Raw genomic sequence first — 25,352 nt, 5'->3', positions numbered from 1 at the left:
ATGGTTTTTTTTCCCAGAACTTATGCTATGTATCCATAGCAGAATCTTTTCCATCTCCAACTTCTCAAAAGGAACTGAAATGGAACAGTTCTGGACAGTTGCTGTTTGTAGAATGTGACAGAATGCTGAGTGGCCCTTGCCTGACCTATTTCAGGCTGGAGTGCTACATCCAGGGACTAATCAGGCAAGAGCCATGACCTGATTATTTCTTGGGCTGGTGCTATGTGCAAAAAGAACTTGGAAGCTCTGCTAAACCAGAATCTGCATTAAAGCTGTGGCTATTTTAGTGCTTTATATACTAGCATGGAAATTACTCATATTTTCTTTTAAAAAAATGAGTCAGAGTTGAGGAAGGATGTTAGTATTATGAATATCAATAGAATTGTCTTAATTTTCAACAAGTACAAGTTAATGAAACTGTTGGCCAGCTTTGTCCTTATAAGATATGGCTTGGATTAAGTTGTCAAAAATAATTTCTACATATCGAGAAGTTTCTCGTTTTGAGAATGTGTAGCTATTTCCTTCACACTGATGGGACTGCAATGTCTTGTGCTCTTGAGAAATATTGGGATCAACAGTGTGAAGAAGAGCCACAATGGATCATTTTTCTTAGAAGTTTCCTGAAACTTTTCCTCATTAAATATTGGGCTGGGTTGTCCATAAAAGTTGTGGAGTTTCTGGAGAGATTTTAAATAGAAGAGATTCTTCTCGGCCTGGATGGTTAAGACAGGTGTTGCCCACAGGCAGAGACGTGCACTAAATGATTCTCGGTGCTCTCTTTGTTTGGTGACCAGGGGTCCCAGATAGCTTTACACGGACGCAGTCTCCTTCACAGTGTCTCTGGACCAGCAGGTCATGGGAAATCACTGTGGAGACACCGCCCAGTCTCTAAGGAGAGGCTGACAACAGAACCAGAGCTGGGGATCCTGGAGGAAGTACTTAAAGGCTTAAGGAAGTTACAGGACTGTAACTGGACTGACTCACTGATAGCATAACTAATGGGGCTGACAAGCTTGATCTGAAGCAATAGATTACTCCTTAGTTAGAAAGGCTACTGTAGACTGATTTCTGCATTTATTCAGGAAATATTTATTGAACTCTGATCTATATGCTAGCCATGTGCCAGGTAAGGGAATACAAAGATAAAGCAAGTGTCATCGTTCCTGATTTCCTGGAGCTTACAGTCTGATACGGGAGGATGACATTTACTAACTAACCACACAAATGTGTAATTACGGACGGTGATGAGTGCCCTGAAGTGAATTATAGGGCACTGTGAGAGTGGACAAGGTGGAAGCCTAGTTCGGATGAAGAGGTGATGGTCAGAACTGGAGGCTTCCTGGAGGAAGTGGCTGAGATCTGTAGGATGAGGAGACTGAATGACCAGCTAGAATGGGAACTTTCTAGGGAGAAGCACGGGAAAGGTCCTGCAGTGGCCAAGTGTGGAGGACAGTGGCCCAGACGAGGCTGATGAGCAGTGCCGGGGCAATGTGATTGATGTCATCCATTTTAGTCTCTGGCCAAAATGCAATGGGAACACATCGAAAGGTTTAAAAAAGTGGTGGTGGGGAGGAGTAGAATGATTAGATGTTAGATGTGACAATTCCAACCGCACTGAGAAGGTGTCATTGAAGGTGCACAAGGTAAACGTGCTGTAGTTGAGACGAGAGATGACGGTAGCTTAAATGATGATCGCACTGGAGATGAAGAGATGTAGATGGACTTGAGATCCCTTTAGCAGATAAAATTGACAGTAGTTGGTGCTGGACTGGGGAAAGCCTAGGTGGGGTGGGGAGATAAAAACTTTAGTTCTGAATATATTGTGAATGCCAAAATAGACCTATGGAGGACAAAGTTGGATTTTTAGATCAGATCAGAGGGAAGGTCTACAAGGTTCTCCGGGTCCTTGCAAATTAAGTAAGGAAGGATCCTCAAAGATAGGTGTGGTAGAAGACAACATCTCAGTTCATCTTGGCCATGGGTTCCTGGAGAAGCTCCTCTAAGGCCTCCTGAGCATTAGCTGCTGCCTTTGGATCATAACCAAAGAGCTCTGTGAAGGAAGGGACCATATCTGTCTTGTTCCTCATTGTAAGCCAGTACTTACCATAATGTCTAGCACATATGTTCCCCTAAATATTTACAGATAAAAATTTGATAGTTATTTTCCCAAGAGCACAGAGAGTAAGAAGTGATGGGGAGCCCACGCCTGAGACCTGGTGCAGTGACCTTTCCATTTCTCTCTTTCCCTCCCTCCCTCTTTCCCTCACAGGGTTTGTGCTCTTGTTGAGACTCCAGGCTTTATGCTGCAAGCATTCCAACTTCTCATTTCATTTTAAAAGCTTTTAAAGTCACTTGGGCGAATATATTTGGTTTCATTTTGGAGTGATACCATGTTCGGCAACAGTTGTTTTAAGGAGAGAATTTTTTGGTTGGATTAAACAGAGTTACCAAATTGCAGCTACTTGGAGGAGTGAGCCAAGAGCTGAGGTCTCGAACAAACAAAGGAGAGAACACAGTCAGGCAGGCTCGTCAGTATGACTGGAATGAGTGGAAGTTCAGCAAAGGAGGTTCCTGAAGATTCTACATGTCTTGGCAGCCCTGGGAGATCTGGAAAGTCAGGGAGCAGCATATCATAAATTCTAAAGCAGTGAAATGAAGCCACGATCTGGGGATTCGAGGTGAGCAGGAGGCGCCCCAGCAAACAACACTGGTGAACTTCAGCTCCAGCAATAGGATGTGAGGGGGTTGCCTGTCACCAGAAGAGACCAGGGGTCTACAGGTGAAGTGTCTCTGTGGCTAGGAGCAAGATGAGAATGACTTCACAGGTATGTAGTGACAATGACTTAGCTAATTTTGCCTGAGAATTCTTCTGATTCTCCCTGCGATGTTTTTCATTTTGACGCTAAAAGGGTGAGGGTATCTTCCCTCAACATTATGAAACCTATGTCCAGGTGGACTGACACCACTGGTGATTTGATTTTTCAGTCACCAATATGTTGTAAACTTGAAAGGAGGAAATTATCTCATAGTCAGATGTTTCCAGAAGGGTGAATGAAAATGAATAGAATTGCTCAAACCTTCAAATGGACATGGTTTCAAGTAGCAGATGTTAAATATTTGCTCCACGATAACTTAAGCGTGTGCATGTGCATGTCCCATGTGCACGCTAGCTAATTTCTCTGGCTCTTTTCCACCATATTATTCTTTAAAAAAAAAAAAAAAGTTTAGTTATGCCAGGCCAGGCTTCGTCATGTAAATATTCGACAAACCTTTGCCAGTGGTACTGACTGCTGGAATCTGGGAGACATCTGTCCAGGGAACTGTTTCTTTTGGCTGGGGTGTGGGCCCAGTGTCAATTCAATTTAAAACCAAGAATATGAGCAAGGTGCAGATCTAATCTCACTGTAACTGTAGGCCAAAGAGAGTCTTTTAATTTAGCTTTCTATCTTCATGGGGCTTCAGAGCTACCACAAATACAGGATTTCCAAACCTGTCAGGGGTAAGTTGTACCAGATATTCTTTAAAAAAAATTTTTTTTATTGAAACATAATTGACTGTACATGTCTATGGCGTACTAGATATTCTGAGTCTTGTTACTTTTACAGTCACTGGAATAAACATAAATACTTTACATTTTTCTTCTTTGGGAATGACTGGTTACTCTGTAATTCCAGAAATTACTGTGTAATTCCACCAGAAAACTGTGTGTATCAATATTCCCAGTGGCCTTGAATTCATTCTCCATAGCTCCCTCTAGAATAGGAAGGCATGTCTTGGAGTCTGCCTACCTCCATATATATATTTATATTCTTTTTCGCAGTCCTCTTATTCTCTTTCCTGTCTTTTTCTTCCCTTCTACTTGCAATCTGACATAGTGTTATCTGCTGCCCCTTGGCTTGTACCAGTATCACATAATGCTGTATCACCCTTTCTTTCCTGTCCCATCAAAGCTGAGCAGGACTGAATTCCAGTCCTTCAGAGTCTTATTCTCGGCAAGATAACGAACACATCTAATTCACTTATGAAAGTATTCTCCTTATCTGTTAATATTTTGATAACAGACAATATTTAACATCCAGGAGTTACTCTAAATGCTGGGGCAGGTAGAGGGGGAAATCATTTTGAATGGGGAAGTCTTTCGATTTTCCTTATATCAAACCAAGCAGGCAAAACCTAAATATTGGGCAGGATTTACCCATGTGATCTGCCATCCCTGCCCTTCTTTTCAAAGAAGGCTTGAGAAGGAACCCTGGGACATCACCAGTGGTGGCGGGACCCCTTCTTTTATCAAAAGAAGAATGATCAAAATGAGTCTGAGTTGAATTAGGTAAAGAATGGGATTGAAAAAGGATGTGTCCTTGAAATCGGCTAATCTCATACCCTGGAGCAGGCACTTGTGGTCAGCTGAATCACACTGCTTTGGGATTAGCCAGCTCTACTTTCTGTTTCAACAATAAAAAGTCTTGCAGAACTGCTGGCATGTGAGACACAGGTATCCAGAAAGTCTTGGCATCTTTTCCAGCAGTATAACGAGTCTTGGGGAAGACACTAGTTAGAGCATGGTCCATGCACTCCACCACCAGAGAGAGGTCCGCGTTCACAAAGGAGGTAGTGCCTTTCAGTTTGTCTAGACCTATAAAAAGAGACAAAAGCACATTTATTCTTTGCAAGAAGGGGAAAAGCCGAGAGGGAGGCTTGAGTGCAAGGGAGAGGATGTATGTGATAGAATTTATTTTGAATTTTCCATTATAATTGAGGCCCATTGTGATAGTTTTCTGTCTATTCCTCAGAAAAGGATGCAGCAGTGCTTTCTTCAGACCAGTGACTCTCAAACTGGGTGGGAAACAGAATCTCCTGAAGGGCTTGTTAAAAGCTGAGATGCCTTTAGAGATGCAGGTATTTTAAAAGGGATTAGTAATGTTCAGAGCCTCAGTCTCTGCAGTAACTGGTGTTGGGAAAACTGGATATCTACATGCAGAAGAATGAAATTGGACCCTTATCTCTCAGCATATAAAAATACAAGAATAAACTCAAAATACAATAACGACTTTAATGTAAGACCTGAAACTATAAAACTACTATAAGAAAACAGGGGAACAGCTTCCTTACACTGATCTGGGCAATGATTTTTTGGATAAGACTCCAAAATCACAGGCAACAAAGGCAAAAATAGACTAATGGGATCGCATTAAACTAAAAAGCTTCTGCACAGCAAAGGAAACACTTAAAAGAGTGAAGAGAAAACCTATTAAATGGGAGAAAATATTGGCAAGCCATACATCTAATAAGGGGTTAATATCCAGAATATATGAAGAACTCAACTCAGTGGCAGGAAAATAAATAACTTGATTAAAAAAACGGGAGAAGGACCTGAATAGACATTTCTCAAAAGAAGACATACAAATGGACAATAGGTATATGAAAAAATGTCCAATGACACTAGTCATCAGGGAAACACAAATTAAAACCACAATGACATATCACCTCACACTAGTTGGAATGGCTATTATCAAAAAAATGAAAGATAAGTGTTGACAAGGATGGGGAGAAAAGGGACCTTGTACTGTACACTGTTGGTGGGAATGTAAATTAATATAGCCATATGGAAAACAGCATGAAGTTTCCTCAAAAAATTCAAAGTAGAACTATTATATGATCCTCATATGTTCTTAAAACATACCTAAGTTGTGTCTCCTCAAGGGAAAAATCTATGATTTTAGATCCATTCAACTTCAGGCCCCAATCGCCACAAGTTGTTCAAAGAACCTAACAAGTCTTAGTGGCTATTTTGAACTCCTACCACCCCAGTCTGGGAAATGAAGAAAAGTGACCTTAGATTTGTGGTCTACTTTGGGACTGAGTCAGGCTGATCTCCAACTCCTGACGTGGAAAACCCTAATAAGAACAACTACTGCAAAACTGGGCTCAATGCCTTTTGGTATTTCTGAGACAGAACACCCAAACCAGGGACCAAGTCAACAGTAATTTGAGGTGGAAGTTGGTGATATATTCATTAGTATTTAAAAAGTATCACTGGCAATATCAAATAGAGAAAGTGCTTTCAAATGAGGGATTTAGTTTCTAAAGTATTAAGTCCAAAGTGTTAAGTTCAGTCTTACACTGAGCCCATGTAGAACCTTCAAAGTCACTAAGTGAGAAATGGAACATTTAAAGGCAGTGGTTCTAAACTTACAGTGACATGTCAGCACTGGGAAGCTTGTCAAGCCAGACATTTGAGTTGATACAACATGGGTGTGTGTGTGTGTGTGTGTGTGTGTGTAGTGGTGGGGGGGTGGCAGGTGGGTGGAGGAGTCAGTCATTTTAAAAACCTCCCCGGGTGGATATGACTTGGCTCTTGGCTCCACTTTCAAGACTCCTGGCCTTGCACCTTGCCACAGTTGACTATTTACCAAGTGCACCGATGAAGAGGAAGTCAGTTTGGAGGGGCAGAGTGACACAAAGTTAGGTGGGGCCCTGTTCAGCTCAAAGCAGGAGCTTAGTAAGGGTTTGAGAAACATCGAGTAAACTTTACCAGGACCAGGAAGTTTGAGGTGGAAGTGGAGTCCTAACACAGGCAGTCTGACCAAGCTCTTCAACGCCTTGTTTACATGAGAGTGCGGTGGCCATGAACAAACGGCCACGCCGGGCTGCCTGGGCTCAAGTCTAGCCCTTCCACTTACTAGCTGTGCAGTTTCAGGTAAGTTACTTCTCTCTGTCTCTATTTCTATAAAATAAAGGTGATAACAGTATCTACTTCATGGTTTGGGGATTTAAATGGTAGAGTTTATGTACAACTCTTAGAATGGTGACAACTACCTAGGAACTGTTCACCACATATTATTCATCATTATGTAATCTGTATTATTATTCCTCCATCCCTGACCCAATCCCTTGGTTTATGTTACCTCTCCTCCTGTGTCCCCCTTCATGTGTTCCTGCTCCTTATTCAAACCCAACCTGTCCCATGAAGACTTCTTAACCAGCAATGCTCTTTTCCTGGTTTGAATTCCTTGGGCAATTGACCACACCATTTAGCACCACTTCTGGGCAACTGGATTACATCTAAGAAGGATCAGCTTTCTTGTGAGCTATGTAGTCTCACTGTTTTACAGTCTCACTTGGTTACCTTTTGTTGTCAACTAGATTATAAACTAGTTAAGGATCAGAGTCTCTGAGTCTTCTCTATCTTTTTAATCTCCATAAACCCTTGAACAAAAAGAGGTGGTACATGTAGAGATGAAGGCCCCACGTGGGCACCAAAGTAGCCTGCCTGGACTCAGGACCTGGTGTGACCAGGAGGAGCTATATAACCTTGGATAGGACATTTTACCCCTCCAAGCCTCTGCTCACTACTCCAACAGTTCTTCTGAGGAGTAAATGACATAATTCATAAGGTGCTTAGCGTAGAACCTGCCACTTTGTAAATGCTCAGTAAATGTGAATAAATACTGAGAAGCAAGAGATGACACTGGAATTAAGAGATCCCTGACCCATATTTAAAATCCCTATTGGTGTATTAGTCTGGGAACCTTGTTTTTTCATTTGCGTTTGAGTCTCCATCATGCTGCCTAGGACAATGAATCCCAGAGAACACTGGGTCCACCCAGAAACTCACTTTTTTCAATGTAACCTTCTCCGTATTGTTGTTTGATGTCCGAAGGCAGATGCTTCCAAATGGCAAGTTTTTTTTCAGTTGTCCTTACTGGATCTGACAATTCTGTTTTGAACAATCCTGGTTCGATGCATGAGACATGCACACCAAAAGCTTTCATGTCCCGTCTGCAAAAAGAACCCATTGAAGATGTTTAACCCAGGTGTATTTGGAGAATGTTTGCTATTTGGGTGACTATTTTCTCATGAATCTTTTCATGAACTCTCAGAATTTGGTGCATAGGAAAGAAGCACCTTGTTCTACCCTCTCATTTTTCAGTTGAGGCAACTGAAGTGCAGAGTGGTAAAGGGAGGGTTTGGTTAATGGCAGAACAGAAAAGGGATCTGAGCGGACCCACCCGCAGTCCATTGTTCTCCCTAAGCCAGTTTCTCATCAAATTGACTAGGATTTGGCTTAACAACAGGCTTTCTTATGGTGTAGTGGACTGACTGGCCTGAATGGACAAGGGTGCCTCCATTCTAGGAATGAGAGGAGATTGCAGCACAGGTGAGGATGTGCTGAAGGACACAATGTGACGATCCCTGACATGACTAACCTACTCCCTATGCTGCTGAGCAAGCTTTTCCATCATGTTGCTGAAGAAAACCAAAAGCCTACACATTTAGTGGGCATCAAGGTTTTAGAGGAATCATGGTGTCCCTTTCTTTAAAGCAAACCAGTGTATGAATAATCATTTCCTAAATTATTTTTTTTTTCCTTTTTGTCTTTTTCCGTGTCCGGCAATGGATCGCAACCCTCAGTGTCGCCCCCATACCGGACCGGGACCGGCAACTGGATCGCAACCCTCGGTGTTGCTCCCGTGCCTCGCTCAGCCAGTGAGCGGGAACCGGTCTGTATGTGGGATCTGAACCCTCGGCGGGAGCGCCGCCGCGCTTCCCAAGCGGCGCACTGTAGCAGTGCGCCACCGGGCCGGCCCTCATTTCCTAAATTTAATTTATATTTCCACCAGGAATATATGAAGAGGCAATTATTCATTTTTCAGAAGTTTTCACTATAATATTTTTAAAATGTTCTTTTAGTGAACTTAAAATGTGAATTAATTTATGTTAGATTCTGCTTTCTAGCAATATAACTATTGTATTGTTGGAAGTATATTTTACTAAAAATGTAAAATTGACTTTCAAAGTCAAGCAAATTCGCTTGACTTTGAAAGATTTCGAAAGGTATGTTATTTGCATTGAAATAAGAAAGGTTGGTGGTGCTGGAAACTGATTGAGTCATGGGGGTGGATCCCTCATGAGTGGATTAGTGCTCTTGCTAGGTTGGGGGAGTAATGAGTGAGTTCTTGCTCTATTAGTTCCCACGAGAGCTCGTTGTTTATAGGATCCTGGCTTTCTCTCTCTCTCTCTCTCTCCCCCCCCCCTCTTCTCGCCATGTGATCTGCTTGTACCTGCCCCTTTCTGCCATGAGGAGAAGCAGCCTGAGGCCCGTGCCAGATGCAGCTGTCTCAGAATTGTAAGCCAAATAAACCTCTGTTCCTTATAAATTACCCACTTTCAGGTGTTTCTGTTATAGCAACACAAAATGGACAAATACGACTTGTCTTCCCACCCACTCATGAAAATGACGTACAATTAGGGACAAGCGGCTTTAAGCTTATCAGATTAAAACCACTATAAAATCAATATGCTTGCTGGGCAAGTACAGCTTTTAAGAGCCCCAATCATCTCTCAGACTGCTGCTCCTAAATCTTGCTATATATAGAAATTCTGCCACTGGGCTGTGGCCTACATGCATAATACCATTTCAAATACCAGTTCCATAATTCATGAAGAAATAAGCACTCTTTATCGGTTACTTTCAGGCATGGTGTGGCTACAATGTGAATCCCACAAACCCTTCAGTTGAAATCTCTTTTTAAAAGTGAGTAAATCTCTAACTATACTAAAATTTTATTATAATTCTGCTGCTTGTAGAGTGGAACCAAAGGTCACCCAAGGAGACTAATGAAGGTTTTCCTCGATCTTGCTACTAAAAGTGATCCCTCAACCATCAGCAGCACCTGGGAGTTCATTAGAAATGCAGAATCTCAGGCCCCACTCTAGACTCAGTCAATCAAAATCTGCATTTTAACAAGATCCCCAGCTGATTCAAATGCACATTAATATTTTGGAAGCATTGTACTGATATTGTTGAGTTTATTTCCTAGGAGAGTCAAATTTGGCAACTTAATCAAATAGCAAAAAGGAATTGTTCTATCCTTATTAATCTCAGTGGAATGATCTAACTTTTTGTTAGTAAGCTAAACCTAGATCCATGGTATAGATCATAAACTCCAACATATGCTTTCAACAAATACTAGTTGAATAAGTAAACAGATGAATAGAAGGAAAGACTATATCTAATTTTGTCTTCTCTCTTATCACAGCACCACTCAGCTGAATATCTTCCATTTGCTTCTCCACCCTTCCTTCTGCACTCTATCCTGGGAGGCTGACCTACATTAACCATACTCTGGCTTCTGCAGGGTACAGTGGATTGGAAGTACTGGTGAGAGCTCAAAGGGAGAGAGGGGAAGACGTTGGGCTAGGTATCCTCCTGTGGTGTCAATACTGCTTATTTCATTCCTCAACTAAAGGCGACAGCCTCTATATCTTCAGGTTCTGGAAACTTCCCTGTCTCTTTGTTCCTTAAGTCCTGTGGACAGAAATGTCTCTTCTGTCATTAGCCCCTAAATACTACACTATCCTTTGGGATTTTCCTACACACCACTCACATGTTTGTAGATAGTCCTTTAAGTAAATGCTATTCCCTATAACTAATTTTAATGTGCCACAGTTTTCTGCCAGAACCTTGACTGAAAGAACCACTTGCAATTTAGGGGCTTTGAACTGATAGGGATAAGTTCTGTTTCTAGGTAAAATGAATTAAGCACACTCCCCCGTCTCTCCCACTGAATGCAGATATAAAACCTGGAGACAGTGCATAAAGCACCTACTTAAAAACTGATCATTTTCAACTGAAGGTTTCAATAAGATGGTACTGTTGTGTCTGCAATTGACAGTAACATCACTGGAGAGACCTACCCTGATTTAGCCTCTCTGTATGATTACCTATTTGACAAACTAACCTGTTAAATATAAATTCACCACCTCTATCAGCATCCTGCATTAAAACAAAAAGTAAAAAAGAGTTAGACAGACTTGGGTTCAAATCTCAGTTCTCTGTCTTACCAGCTGAGTGACTTTGGGCAAGTTACTTGATCTCTCAGTTTCAGTGGTATTATCTATAAATTGGAAATAATTTAAAGTACTAAACAGAATGTCTGGTATGTAATAAGCATTCAATAAATATTAACAGCTATTATTTCATAATTAGTCAATTAGTTTGCTTTACCTTAAGCTGTCATTGAAGCCTTCCACTGCATATTTGGATGGAGCATAGCCCCCTCCGCCGAATGCAAGCCGCCCCCCAATGCTGGAGACATTGATTACCCTCCCTCGAGCTTTTTTGACCAAGGGGAGCATGTTTAATGTCACGTTGATGAGTCCAAACAGGTTCACTTCAATAGGTTCTCTGTAGTCCTCCACTGTCAGCCAGTCGGTGGGAGCCAGCACACCAAGAACACCAGCGTTGTTGATCAGACCCCAGAGGCCTAGAGCAGACAGGTCGGAAAGAGGTGCAGTAGAAGCTGGCACTTATATAACATCTCTGATGGAAATACAGCCCCTGCTTTAGGCAAATTTATTCTTGCTTTGAAGTACGTTGCAGTTTTGGAAAGTGATGGCAGAGAGGGTGGGAGGCTAAACTGAATTAGCTGAATTCAGTCCCACTGTAATTCTATTTCTGGTTCTGAATGTCAAATGGTAATACTCTCTGAGTGAGACTTTCTTTTTTTAACCTCAGATGTAGAGTAAATTGGTCTACGTTTCCTGACTTGTTAGCTGGTAAAGCCAAAGAATATTTATAAAATGTTCTATGTGGATGGAAAGTAATATCAATCTATTTCATGTTTATCTTTGGTAAAAAATTTAATCATTCACTTGGCTTGTTTTATGATGGGAAACATTTAATATTGTTAAAGGTGTTTGGAATGGAATTCAAGCATTAAAAATTGTCTAGTGTCTTACCGTTGCTATTGAATTTCAAAGTCTCATTTATATGATGAAGATGTAACAGAGAAAAACCACATACATTTGATTTTTTCCTTTGCGGACCCCAATATCTTCATCCATGTGAATATACCAAACTTCATTCAAAGCCAATAAAAATTTTCTACTTCCTGCTATGGCCATCTTAGCCATACCTTAGCAGAATCTATGACAGAATGAGGGTCCAATGACTTGCTACTCTACCACAGCTATCTAGGACACTTATACTAAAGTTCTTAGGCCATTTTCTACCTTGCCCATTGCAAATGTGTGAGCTCTGGAACCATTTTGTAGTGAGAAGTGGGTCCTAGGTAACGGGATAGCAATTTGGGGATTGCTCCTCTATTCTCCTGTAGATTTTAGCCTCAAGTTCCTCTTCTGTGTATGTGGTTGGAGTAGAACTTCAGGGGCAGACCAGGGAAAGTAAATCCCTTCATCTCAGTTATAAATTCACCCACTGGGACATAAGACTGAGCATAACTTGGACTGTGTCTCTCATGTACACAGAGAACCTGTGACTTGCAACTACTTGGAAACTATCCTAAGATTAGAGAAGTACACAGCAGGCATTTCGACATCTTCTTGAAAGGCCATTTAAAATCGGGACACTCTTATTTTAGCTTTAGTTACTCCTCTCTGCCCCCACCCTCATCAGCCCCCCATCTCTCACCTCTCTCCCCAACTTGGTTCTTCACCCACTGGGCAGCCCTCTTGACATTCTCTGGGTCAGTTACATCCAGAAGCACCGTGTGAAGTCTGTCCGAGGTTTCTGCCTTTAAAGCTGTTGATCCTGATTCAGTCAGGCAGGCAGCAATTACGTGAAATCCTTTTTTATCAAAAGTTCTGGCTGCCAAGTTTCCAAAGCCAGTATCACATCCAGTGATGAAAACGTATTTATCCGTGATGTTTGCAACCTTTAGTTGTCCTTTATAATTCCACAGGAAACTGCAGAGGATTAAGAGGGCTAATACCCAAAAGAGCATTTTTTTTCCTGTATGTGACAGGGACACTTCTTTCTTATAAAGTAGTAGAAGATGGTGTCCTGAGTGTTTGAAATCAGAAAGAAAATTCAATTAGAACTATCAAGGCATTATAACTTGGGATCGATGAACTTGAGATATTTTAATGTATTTAAGTGGATAAATAGGAAGTAAAAAACCAAAAAATAAACAATGACTCTTATTTTGTTGCTTGTTGGGAAGGTGGCCATTTAAATGATTAACTTCTCCTCTAAAGTAATGCAAGAACTAACCACGTAGTATTCAGAGAAATTAAATGAAAGAGAGAGGAAGGAACCTTGGCCAAACGGGTCATTGGGCCGATGTGGGCCACCGGAGTTGTGCGGAGGGATGACATTAGTCTCATGTGTGAATTCATCTATCTGAAAGACAGAGTCTCGCTGTAAAATCTTACCTCTTGCTACTTCACAAAATTCGAGGGCAGAACAGGCTCAAAATCAGAGCCGGCCCGTGGCTCACTTGGGAGAGTGTGGTGCTGACAACACCAAGTCAAGGGTTAAGATACCCTTACCGGTCATCTTTAAAAAAAAAAAAAAGGATAGGCTCAAAATCTATTAGACACTATAGCTCAATTTTATTTTATTTTTCCTTTTTGTCTTTTTTCGTGTCCGGCAACGGACCGCAACTCTCAGTGTTGCGCCCGTACCGGACCGGGACCGGCAACGGGATCGCAACCCTCGGTGCTGCGCCCGCGCCTCGCTCAGCCAGTGAGCGGGAACCGGTCTGTATGTGGGATCTGAACCCTCGGCGGGAGCGCCACCACGCTCCCAAGCGGCGCACTGTAGCAGTGCGCCACCGGGCCGGCCCGCTCAATTTTAATTGTTCGGTTAGACTCCCAATTATTTTCAAGCTATCTGGAAAAGGAGAGTGTTTTGGTGTTGCCACTAAGAAAATATTCCCAACATGGTTTCCATTTTCTTATTTTAAATAGGTTAATGTCAGCCTTCAGTCTACCTCTGAGACCATTACAACTCGGTGCAGAGAGTATCCAAGCCAAAGGCCACCACTGAATTCACCAAGAAAGGATAAGATGAATGGAAAGAGATCAGGCAGGAATACTGGCCAGTGCACAGTGTCCCAAACCAGAATCTCAGGCCCCCAAATTCTACCCTCTATGGACACCAGCCTTCTGTGGGAAAAAATATCACATGTACAGGGGACAAAGTAAAGCACAATTGTACTATAAAACAGGCTTTTACCATAAGTATAGCAGAACCACCTGGAAAACTAATTTTGTCAGAGCTAGTGGCAGCCTAGGGCCTAATATCAAACATGCAGAGGGCTTCCTTCCCCTTTCCTCAGAAGCCTGCATCTGCATCTCCCCCTGGCAGGTATCATTCTTACCGTGGGTACTTGCGGCCAGGGAAGAGCAAGCCATCCCGAAGGAGGAAGTGGAGAACAACTGTGGGCTTTTGTATGCCCCGGATGCCTCAGGTCCGGGCATCACGGAGGCCCAGCCCTCCTAGATCACAACCATAGCTCCCCCCAGGGAAGGAGATCACCAGCCCCTCTCCACGCAGGAGCAGCCTGCGGCCTGTATTTGGCTCTTAGCCTTTGGAAGAAAGAGTGGCTAAAGAGATCATCACAAGTGGGAAAGACCTTATTTTCTTCCCCCATGACCCACAAGCTTCCTCCTGTGTGCACACAATATCTCTGCCCTTGATCCAGACCCACCCTGAAGAATCAGAGGGGCTTTGAGTGCCTCACAAAGATCAATAGGCCGAGTTGAAGTTCAAAAATTTGTGGATGCTTCTGGAATCACGGCTGTTCACAGATACTGTGTTCAAAAAGGAGCTGCAAGGTCAAGCAATTTTATAAACTTTGGACTTAATTTTCTTACAAAGCTTTCCTGGTTTTTCCTTTGAGCTCTTTCAAAAATTGTCCTTTTTTTTTTTTTAATGTTTGTGAGAATAACTTATATTCAAGGAAAAAAAAAATAACAAATACAGAAAAGATTAACGAGGGTTGTAATGATTATCACATTTGACTCAATATTTTGGTGCATTTTCTCCCAGTTTTTTTTCCATATATGTAAGTAGTTTTTTCCTTAATAAGAAATATAAACATACACACAGACAGAATTTTAAACACACACGCACAAACACACATTTACATTTTATTTCTACTGCTGTAAAAAGAACAGACTTTCAGATAAATAAGTCAATATGATATATCTTCCTCACTTCTCAAGGAAATTTTGGGCCCTGGTTTTATCTTTTTTCCCCCAAAAGATCTATAGCTAAAGAAAAAAAGGATAAAAGAATTGTCAGTTGATACAAATTAAGTCAGAGGGAAATATTAAAATATGTTAGGTTTGGGGAAACTAGTTAATTCTTATGGTACAGCTGTGACTATTTCAAAAATAGTCAAGTTTTTAGATCACCATGGCTTCAACATTTGGTATAGTTTCCCCAAATCTTTCCTGTGTAGGAGTTATGATTTGTTGCAAAACAATGTCCACTTAGCAGGTTTTTTTTCCCTTCTCAAATACATAAATACATTAAAAATGTATAATTATGGGAGCAGAGGTGGTATAATTAACTCCTGCAAAATTATATATTTAAGCAATTTAAGAATATTTCATATTTATAAATTCAGCTACTATAGTGTTTTGCTCATAGTTTGGCCTCAATAAATAATTATTGAATAACTAAATGTTTAATATATTCCCTGAATAGATTCTGTAGCCTTCATTGCAATCCAAACTCCCAAGGGAATTATTTAAGGAAGGCAAATATTCATGGGATTTAATGTTCCTTTGAGCAAAGAGTGGAAACTTTGTGTTTTCAGTGTCTCCAGGGCAACGTGAGGGAAGTGATAGTAAACTAAGTAAGTAAGTGAGTAAGGGCTCTACCCCACACTTTTGCACGTGGGTCTCATTTGATTCTCTCAACAGCTTTTTGAGTTAGAGAGGGCATATTATTTGCCTCCTTTTATAGAAGATGAAAGAGGGTCAAGGAAACAAAGTGATTTGCCAAGCTCACTGGGACTGGAGTGCTGTGTCCCTCCAGGGTGAGGGACAGAGGAGGGTGGTGCTGGGGACTGGGGTGCCTGCACACCGGGCTGGGGTTGAGCAGTGTCCAAGATGAGCTGTTAGAGTCAGCACATAGCACCTTGCCATGGCTGCTGAGAGGCTGAGATACAAGTCCACTGGCCAAAAGCAACATCTGACATCTGGAATGGTTGTTGCTCCAGGGTCATCTTCTCTCATGGCCTCCCCTGTTCTAGTACAATGATTAGTACAAGTTCCCAGAGGGAGGGAAAATAGATGAGGGATGAGGGAAGGAAAACCACTGAAAAGGTAGGTTTGTTCTTGTGGATGGAAGTGGATTACGAGGGCTGGCTGGTTAGCTCAGCTGGCTAAAGTGCAGTGTTGTAACACCAAGGTTAAGGGTTTGGATCCCCATACTGGCCGCCTGTGTCCCCCCCACCAAAATGGATGATGAGCCCCAAGGGGCTTGACTTCAGTTGGATGGATGATTTGGGCATCTGTGAAAGCTCTTCAGGCAAAAGGGTTCCACAGAACCTTGAGAGGGTCTGTGGATCAAATTCAGCGGTCCATTTGTTTGGATGGGTGATTGTTAAGAGGGTGGGAAATCCTATTATGGTAATTGAAAGGTGGAGCCTTGAAGAGGTGATTGGACTGTAGGACCATGCAGTAGTGAATGGATTCAAAATGGTGGTCGGGGCGTGGTTCTGAGGGCTTTAAAAGAAGAGGAGAGTCTGTCTTTCTCTGTCTCTGCTCTCTCTGCTTCCACTGTCTTGCGATGTGAGACCCCTGGGTCACCATCGCCACCACCAGGTGGACTTTGGACTTCCTAGTCTCAGAAACTTTAAGCAATAAATTTCGTTTTCTTTATAAAATACCCAATTCCATGTATTTTGTTATAAGCAACATGAACAGACTAATACAGATGGGAAAAAGATTCCATCTTCATTTTCTCTAATCTGTAACTGAAATTTATCACAATCTTCAATTATGAAAGTAACAACAATCCACAGTAGTATTTGTAGTACTTGTGGTTTTTGTTGCCAATAGAAATAACAAATATTTTCATGGCACATTGCAGTTGTTGGAATTATCCCAAAATACAATTTATGCTCATCACTACTTCATATCATTTCTGCTACCATATACAAGGATACTTTTAAAAGTTTGTGGAAAAATAGAATTGAAAGCTAGTATGAATCTTTCCATGAATTTTTTGAAGTATTCTTATATTGTTATTTAATATGTTAAAATGAATTTTTAATATTTTGGATGTATTTCAATATAGCAGGTGTTAGTTTCCTGGAACTGAGAGCTTGACCTTTGAAAAGTCCCTGCTCTTCAGTTTTGCTTCTCTAAATTTCATTTCTCTAAGTTTCTGTCTCCCTAAGTCTCTGTTCCCATGAGTAGGCTGTACCCAGAATGGAACATTGTAACCGTTTTCCTTGGTTAGGCCAGATGTTAATCTTAACCCTATAAAAGAAGACATCCAGTTGCCTCTTGGGGCTGACACCATTTTTCAGCTCAGCCCAGCAGGTCCACTTTGAAATTCTGTGTACTTCATGTATTAAGAAATTATTTTTCCTTCTGAGGCAGTTGTGATAATGACAGTTGTGTAAATCCAAATTTCCCAGAACAATCTCCAAAAAATATATACAATTCAACAAGAACAAATAAAATCTCACGAAGTCCATACCTTCACCATAATTAGAAAACAGACAAAAATTTCAAATTACTAAATTTGAAAATTTACTAAATTTTCAAATACTTGACTGAGAAAATAAGTAAATATGTTGCGGATAGTGGAAGCCAGGTTTCATGCTATCAGAGAGATGTGTCGTAAATATGGGAAAGGAGGGGCTGGAATGAGCCCTGTGGAGTTGGATTTATGTTGGAGGACTTAGCATGAACTCATGACTTTTAATGTGAGTGTTGGAGTGAGCAGGACTGAAGCCATATTGGGACGTAAAACTGCTGGGCTGTGGTGGGGGTGGGGGAATTTTAAAAAGGACAGTTTTTTTTTCTCTCCACTCTTTCTTCCCATCCCTTGACTTTCTTATCTTTCTTGCTAAATAGGAAAACAAGGCTGAGAAGCTAATCATTGCTTTGCAAAGCTAACAGTTCTTTCTTTGAGACTTGCAGAGTTTTGAGAAATGATCAAGGCCAAATGACTGGAAGCTGACCTCGGGCACCAGCCAAGTCAACCAGAGCTCTGTGAAGCAAAACTACATAAAAGACTGCAGAAAAGATGATGCCACCCCAGGGCAAATCAAAATCTTGCAGGGTCCTAAGTTAACGGTGAAGATGAGAACAGAAACCAGATGAGGCCTTGGTGAGACCTTGTATTTGACTCATAGACACAGACCCCTCGTAGCTCACATCTCCTTCTCTCCTGCTTTTCATCTCCCATGTTCCATTTCCTCAACCCCTCCTTTAAAAACCCCTCAGTAAATATAAATCTTTGGGATGGGATAGCCTACCATCTCCTTCAGTTGAATACATCTGCTTTTCTAACACCAACCATTTGACTTCTGAGTCTTTTTTTTCTTTCTTTCTCAAAGGGGCGGGCAGCTGGACCTGAGTTTGTTAACATGAGTATGTAGATATAGAAATATATAAATAATTTTCTAATCTACCTGGTGAACTATGTAGTTCATCAATGACACTCCAATATACCAAAGGCTCAGAGCCTGATTTGTAAATATCATGTTCATATTCTTTGGAAAAGCTAATATCAGGGCTGGATTGGGCTGGGCAAGTACAAAATGAACCCAGAACTTCTTGTGCTACAAAGAAAAGAAGTGCTTGAAGAATGTTGGGGACATATCAAAATTACATGGGAGCCAGTTAGAAGGGGCTCCCGCTGGCCAAGCATGAGACCATCAAAGCAAATAATGACACTAATGGATCATAACTCATTGAATACGATGTGAGCTCATGAGTCCATTCTGATGCACATCAATAAACAAATAAATAAATGGGGATGAAGGGAAAGTTTTTCTTTAGAATTAATATGCCAACTAAGAAGTGTCAAAGGAATGATGTGATTAGAAAATCACCATTTAGCAACTGACATAGTAACAATTGTTTCAGGCAAGAAGGATCAATAGATGCTACAGCTAGTGGGTGAAATTCTGATGAGAAACAATAATAACAGAATCTCAAAGAATGTCCTCAAAAGATATTTAGTAGTTAAAAAGAGAACAATAATAATTTCAAAGTGGAGAAATCTGACATATACCACTTTAACCAAGTGATAAAAATTAGCATCACTAGTTATGGGACAAACCAACATCACATGCCTCCTGAGATGGCACACCGGGCAGGACACAGTGGCACTCTGTGCATAACCCAGAGCTAATCCTGCGTGGGAGACATCTTCCTGTTCTACAGAATATGCAGCCTGTACTCCTCAAAGATGTCGAAGTCATGAAGGAAAAGAGAAAGTGAGGACTATCCCAGAGAGTCTAAAGAGATTTGACAACTAAATTCAACATGAGATCCTGGACCGGAAGATTATTTTTTTATTTTTCCAGAAAAAACATTATTAGGTCAACTAGTGAAATTTGAATAACATCTGTAAATTAGATAAATAATATTGCATTAACATTAATTTCCCAATTTTAATAGTTATATTATGATTATGCATTATACTATGATTATGTATGATTATTCCTGCTTTTTAGGAAACACACACTAAAGTATTTAAAGATTAAGGAGCATCATGGCTTCGACTCGCTTTCAAACAGATCAGAAAATAATAATAACATATATATAAATCAATAAACATATTAAAACCACACACACATATAATATATGTATAAAAAGAGAGAATGAGAACAAAAATGTGGTAATATGTTATTTGAGAAATCTGGGTTGTACTATTCTTTCACTTTTTCTGTAAGTTTGAAATTATTTCAAAATAAAGTGTTAAAAATTTAATAAAAGAAAATAAAACTTTTTTTTTTTCTGAGTAAATGCTTCATTGGACTGCTTTGGGTTTGATGCAAAAAAATAGGTAAGAACCCTAGGATTCTGGAGTCCAGTGAATTTGGATACCAAGTTGCCTGCCTTATACTCTTTGGCAATCTCTCCTTCACAACCACTGGAGAAAAACAAAAGCTCAAACCCTCAAACCAAAGCACCTGGATTTCCTCTACTCTCCTTATCCTTTCTACTTCCCCCTCAACCTCTTCCTTCCTTCCTTTTTAAAAAAAAATTAATTAATTATTTTTTTCTCAGATTTCCCGCAGGAGCATCAACTTCTTCCTTTTTAACTAAACTCATTTTTCCCTGGTGAGAAGCAGAGAGGAGCTTTTTAGCTGTTAAGGATAAGCTCACATTCAAATGTGTTGTCCTCATTAGTACACCTCTGGGCTGAGGGTCATTTCAAATGGTGGTGTCCCAGCCTGCAGCCTGAGTCCTAGGGGCTGCTAACCCTGACCCGGAGTTTTGCAAAGCCTGTCCTCACCCCATATGTTATTGTCCAAAAATGCTGGTTCTTCTTCAGTCCCTAAGGTTCACATTCCTCTAGGTCACTGAACTGAGTCAGACACAAACCAACACATATCTTTGACCTCTAGAAGTATGTGTTTTAGCTTATACCACCTCTGAGCAGCAGCCCCCGGTCAGAGCCACTGGGAACATGACCTGTACACAGAAGCCGATTGATGGCCAACTGGGTCACTGACCACTGAGAAGTAAATGAGTAACAGCAACTGATAGGGAGGGTTACCTCAACCACACTCTGTAGACCGTGGTCATCTCTGCATGGCTCCCTGGTCCCAAGAGTTCAGAGAGTCAGGTCACTGACCTTAATTGCTTGAGTTGTTTGCTTATTTACTGTGTCTTCCAATTTATCTTACACAAACTGATTAGAAAGGGGGCAAATCTTTTGGCTCAAGGCAGTAGAGCAGTGGTTAGGAGCCCAGACCTCAGAAGAAGGCAGGTAGAGGTATAATTCCAGTTTCATCATCATCAGAGGGCCCTTGGGCAAATTACTTATCTTTTCTGAGCCTCCATTTTTTCATCTGTAAAATAGAGATATTACATTAACCTTGGAGAGAGCACCTGGAGAAAGAGTGACTGAAAACCTGCTACACAGGAAGAAGATTATTATCTTCATGGCAGGACCAATAATTTTCACTTTGTCAATGGTCTGATCTATGCATTGCTCATATCTAGGCATGAGTTTCTCAACCTCAATACTTTTGATATTCTGGGCCAGATAATTATTTGTTGTGGGATATGTCCTGTGTCTTGTAGCATGTTTAGTGGCATTCCTACCTGCTCCTACTAGATGCCAGTGGTACCCCTCCCCCAGTTGTGATGCCAAAATGTCTCCAGATGTTGTCAAATGTCTCCTGGGGGACAAAACTGCCCTGAGTTAAGAACCACTGGACTAGTGCTTCCTTGTCCTACAGGTCCAGAAAGTCACCCAGAACTACTCTTCTGGAAAACTCAGTCATTGGTTTCTTGGTAGTAAAAACATTGATGAGAGGTTTTTTGTTTTTGTTTTTTTAATGGCCTTCACTTATATCCTGCTGCTGCAAGCATTAATTTCTACATTTTTTTAAACATATCTTTTTGTCATCAGGAGAAAAGGAGGAAATGAACAAAGACAAATTTATGTGTGGCACAATTTGTGAATTTAGAAATTACCAAATTAGTACCGACAGCATTTGTGAGGCCTGAATTCTGGCTGAGACTTTTGAATTTGGGCCACTACAAACTCCTCTAGGGGTCCCTTCATGGGGGTGGCCAACTGACTCTACAGAATTCAGTCTATGCTGCTAGAAACTCCCTGGTCCCTGAGATTCCTGGTTGACCAAGTCAGGTAGGAACAATAGCAACTGCTATGGCTTATTGAGCGCTGACCATGTTCTAGGCCCAATGCTAGAATGTATAATTATTTAACTCATTTAAACCTTACAATAAAATGATCTCCATTTTATAGACGAGGAAACAAATTCAGAAATGTGAGTTATTGGCTCAAGTTCCATTGTAGTGGTGACTCTGGAACTGATGCACAGTTCCACCACTGTCATCTGAACTCCCACTCAACTCTGGGAGTCTGGTCTGTGTGTGCACTTTACATCACCAGTGACTTGTGGGAAATTTGGCATTAAGTTGATGTTTAATAAATGTTGTGGAAGGAAAAAAGGAAGAGAGGAAGGGAAGAAGGATGTCTCCAGTCCAACTCCAAGGTTCTGGTGATAACTGGATTATTAGTCTTTGAGCTCTCTGAATCATAGAGGCAAAAGAATAATAGTAATTATAATAATATAATATTCACACTTCCAATTTGATAACTTTAAAAAGTTTTAGCAAGCGTTCATATAATATTTATCTCGTTTAACTGTCAAAGCATTTCTGGTGTAGGGGAGTTATCATATCTAAAGTAATTTGCCGAAGAGTAGCTAGAACTCAATTTCCATCTCTGAACTTGTAAACGATGTGGAAAGAAACGGAAGAGCTGCAAAGAGATGAACATGTTATTGGTCAACAGAAATTCTCTACCACGCTGCAAAGATTCAAAAGGAACCAAGAAAGGAGAACTAATTTTCTTTTCACAGGCCACACAGAACGCTTAATAGTGAACCGCCTGTCAGCAGCTATAGGAAAACGCTGCAACTTGATTCCTGTCCTTGCTCACTTCTGCTTCTTTTAACTTTCTCTTCCGGGGTTTCTTTCCCTAATAAAACATTTAAAATAAGATCCTTTGATTTTACTTCTCTTATTCACCTTCCTGTATTCTTAAGAATAAATGACACTGTTAAAAATAAAAAAAAGAACAGAAAATAATGTCTCAATGTCATATTGAGGTATATTTTCCATAAGAAATATAGAGTTCTTTCTTGATAGTTCCTCCCAGGCCACTTGATTTTGTTTCCACAGACTCCACGAAGGGTTTCCCTTTAGACAGCTATATTAAAACTAGTCAATGAAACTGATAAAAATTTGTAGAATCTTTATTTACTTCCAATTTGTTGCAATTACAACCTAAGTTGAATCAACAACTAAGTTGTTTACCAAAATTTATCGAACAGAGAACATTTACAAACAGGTTTCTAAGATATTCTCTTTTGGGGGTTCTCCTGCACAAGCTTTCTTGATACTGACAGCAGCTGAACTTGCATGCTCCTTGTGCATTTAAATATTATAAACCTGGTTAACTTACACAGAATTCCTCTTTATTTTTACCTTTTCATTGAAGTAAAAAATTGTTTCTTTTTAACCCAAGAAACCTTTCAGTGATTTCTGCTGTGCTTTTCTTTAAGAAAAAAGAACCTTGGAGCCTAATGACACAAACTAATGCATCTGACCAAAGAATTATGTCCCTGTGAAAAAAAATGTTCAGATTGGGCACCCAGAAATTTGAAAAATTTTTAAAAATAATGGAGTCAAGGAATCCTACCTGAAACGTGCTTGTATTAAGCAACAAATGTCCTTTTGAGGATCTGATTAAAATAATAATGATATGATTATGATGTTGATGATGATGGCATTCGTGAAAGTCAGTTCCCTTACTCAGTGGGTGAAGAAGCTCCTCTATGGGTTAGTTGTTTTTCCCTTGACTCCTGTATCCTGGAGGGCAAGAGGCAGCCTTCAGTAGCTGGATTGTGCTTTGGATAGAAGCGCATGTGCGATCCCCCTCCATCCATCTGGACAACCTCTTCCACTGAGCACAGAGGTGAACCAGTCCACTCTTACTAGGGAGGACCCACTGGATATATATTTTGCATCTTTAGTTCTAAGGATAAAAGTATCTCAGATTTTCTTTTGCCTTCCCTTAAAACTTTATAATTCACCATAACATCCATAATTATTAATTAATTATCCCCAGTCCCTCCTAGGCTTATTATTTTGCAAATATGCTTCCCGACAGTATTGGCAGGCTAAGAATTATTGTTAAGCCCATGGTTATTTTCTATGGTCACTGAATAAAAATTGCTACCTGGTATATTGTGTATTATTATAGCTTGTAGTCTCAAGGCTTCAGAGAAAGCTTAGAATACAGAGAAAATGTATGTATAGGTGCCTTCAGGATATTCTTTCAGCTGCAGTTATCTTTGAGCAAGAAAAAAGGTCAGAGTTTTTAAACAGTATCCCTTAAGAAAGTGACATCTGTTTTAAGGGTTTGAAAACCAATTCACATTTTCCCCATTTGAAATGTATGAGGTAATGATTTTTTTCTTATATTTAAACATTGAAGATTGTTCTAAATATTGGATACCCTTTTCAAATCTACAATACAAAGATAATATAACATTTAACTTTCATTTTAAGCAGCATCCAGCCACTCTATTTTTAGAGCACCTGGTATAGGCCAAGGGATTCTAAGATAAATAAAGCATAATCCCTGCCCTTGGGCTAATTGTGTAGTGGGACATTTCAGAGCCATTTGTACAACCCTAAACTGATATTTAATTTAAAAATATGTTTTATTTAAACGTAGTCCCCACCTGCTAAAAATCAAATTATTGAGAGACGGAGCCACACCACCCTTTGAAATACCAAACCACTGGATCGTAAAATGGGCAGTAAATAGCTGAAGCAGGTTTATTTCTGTGATCCCAGGATCCAGGGACTAAATGTGCACTGTCAGGAATTTCCCTGCTTCCCTGTGATCTACATGGCACTTTTCTCACTCAGTTTAGTGTGAGTGTGGTGTGTATGCGTGTGTTCACATAAACTGACATCTGACAACATTGGTAAAGCAGGTAGACACACAGACCAGACCTGCAGTCGGCAGCAAATCTGTTGCTCCAGTAAGAAACTCATCTAAGATTCCCATGCTGTTTGGCACCCTCCCGTCTCCAGTTTCCAATTTATCAGAAGATTCACAGATGCTGTCAAATAGGTACGGAGAGAGAACAGCATGAAGATGTAAATTTAACTGTGACTCTAAGGTGCTAAAGGACATTAAAAGAGAGACCTGGAGGAGTTTAAGGCAAGATCCCGGGTCACACTGAGATCATTTTTGTGGTGAAATGGACCCAGTTCCCATCTAACATACTAAATAAAAAAAAAAAAAAAAAAAAAAAGCAGCAGTTGGCCACAGCTTGAAGGCAACTTGATTCACTCTGAAAGAGTGAAGAAAATCAAAGAAAGTTTAGATTGACTTGACAGCTGAAGGAATAAATGACAAAAAGCCCAGTTACCTTATTAAAGATGAATTGGGACGCAGATGCTGTTGGTGGACTTGTGTGGTTGGTCGCAATCTTCCTGCCACGCGGGGGAAGGAAGAGTTGGGCCACCCTGGCCGAGCTGGTCAGGGACTCTGAGCACCTACCTGTGTGGAGTCCTCAGCTCCTTTCCTCGCTGTGGGAGGCACGCCCTTTGTGACACCGAGTGATGACTAATCTCTCTTCAGTGGATGAAGGAAGCCAAGAAGGGGCAGGTCATGTGTTTCCAAAGGAATCAGCAGTATCTTTAGTAAACTAAATTTAGTAACTTTTGGAAGGGACTTAAAAACAAGCAATAACATTCGTTTTACTGTGAGTACAATCTCTTGACCCAATTCAGCAGCTGAAATAATGTAACATGGAAGCTTTTGGTAAACTGCCTGGTGCAATGTT

General features: G+C 40.6%; 1 protein-coding gene across 2 annotated transcripts; it reads right to left on the bottom strand.

The window, feature by feature from the left end:
* Nucleotides 1-4,035: 4,035 nt before the first annotated feature.
* DHRS9 (dehydrogenase/reductase (SDR family) member 9) lies at nt 4,036-24,979 on the bottom strand. Of its 2 annotated transcripts, none has more exons than XM_008590372.1 (5): nt 24,936-24,979; nt 12,434-12,805; nt 11,009-11,267; nt 7,616-7,779; nt 4,036-4,633 (listed from the first exon to the last, which is right to left on the bottom strand). In XM_008590372.1, exons 2-5 carry the CDS (start codon nt 12,744-12,746, stop codon nt 4,410-4,412), a joined length of 960 nt encoding a protein of 319 aa, XP_008588594.1. In that variant the 5' UTR covers nt 12,747-12,805; nt 24,936-24,979; the 3' UTR covers nt 4,036-4,409. The 2 variants fall into 2 exon arrangements, with proteins under 2 accessions (XP_008588594.1, XP_008588658.1); XM_008590436.1 differs by lacking the exon at nt 24,936-24,979 and adding an exon at nt 13,177-13,221.
* Nucleotides 24,980-25,352: the final 373 nt, after the last annotated feature.

This window comes from Galeopterus variegatus, unplaced genomic scaffold (genome assembly GCF_000696425.1).
Source record: "Galeopterus variegatus unplaced genomic scaffold, G_variegatus-3.0.2 Scaffold12, whole genome shotgun sequence".
NCBI classification, from domain to species: domain Eukaryota; kingdom Metazoa; phylum Chordata; class Mammalia; order Dermoptera; family Cynocephalidae; genus Galeopterus; species Galeopterus variegatus.
This window is presented reverse-complemented; position numbering and strand designations above follow the sequence as displayed.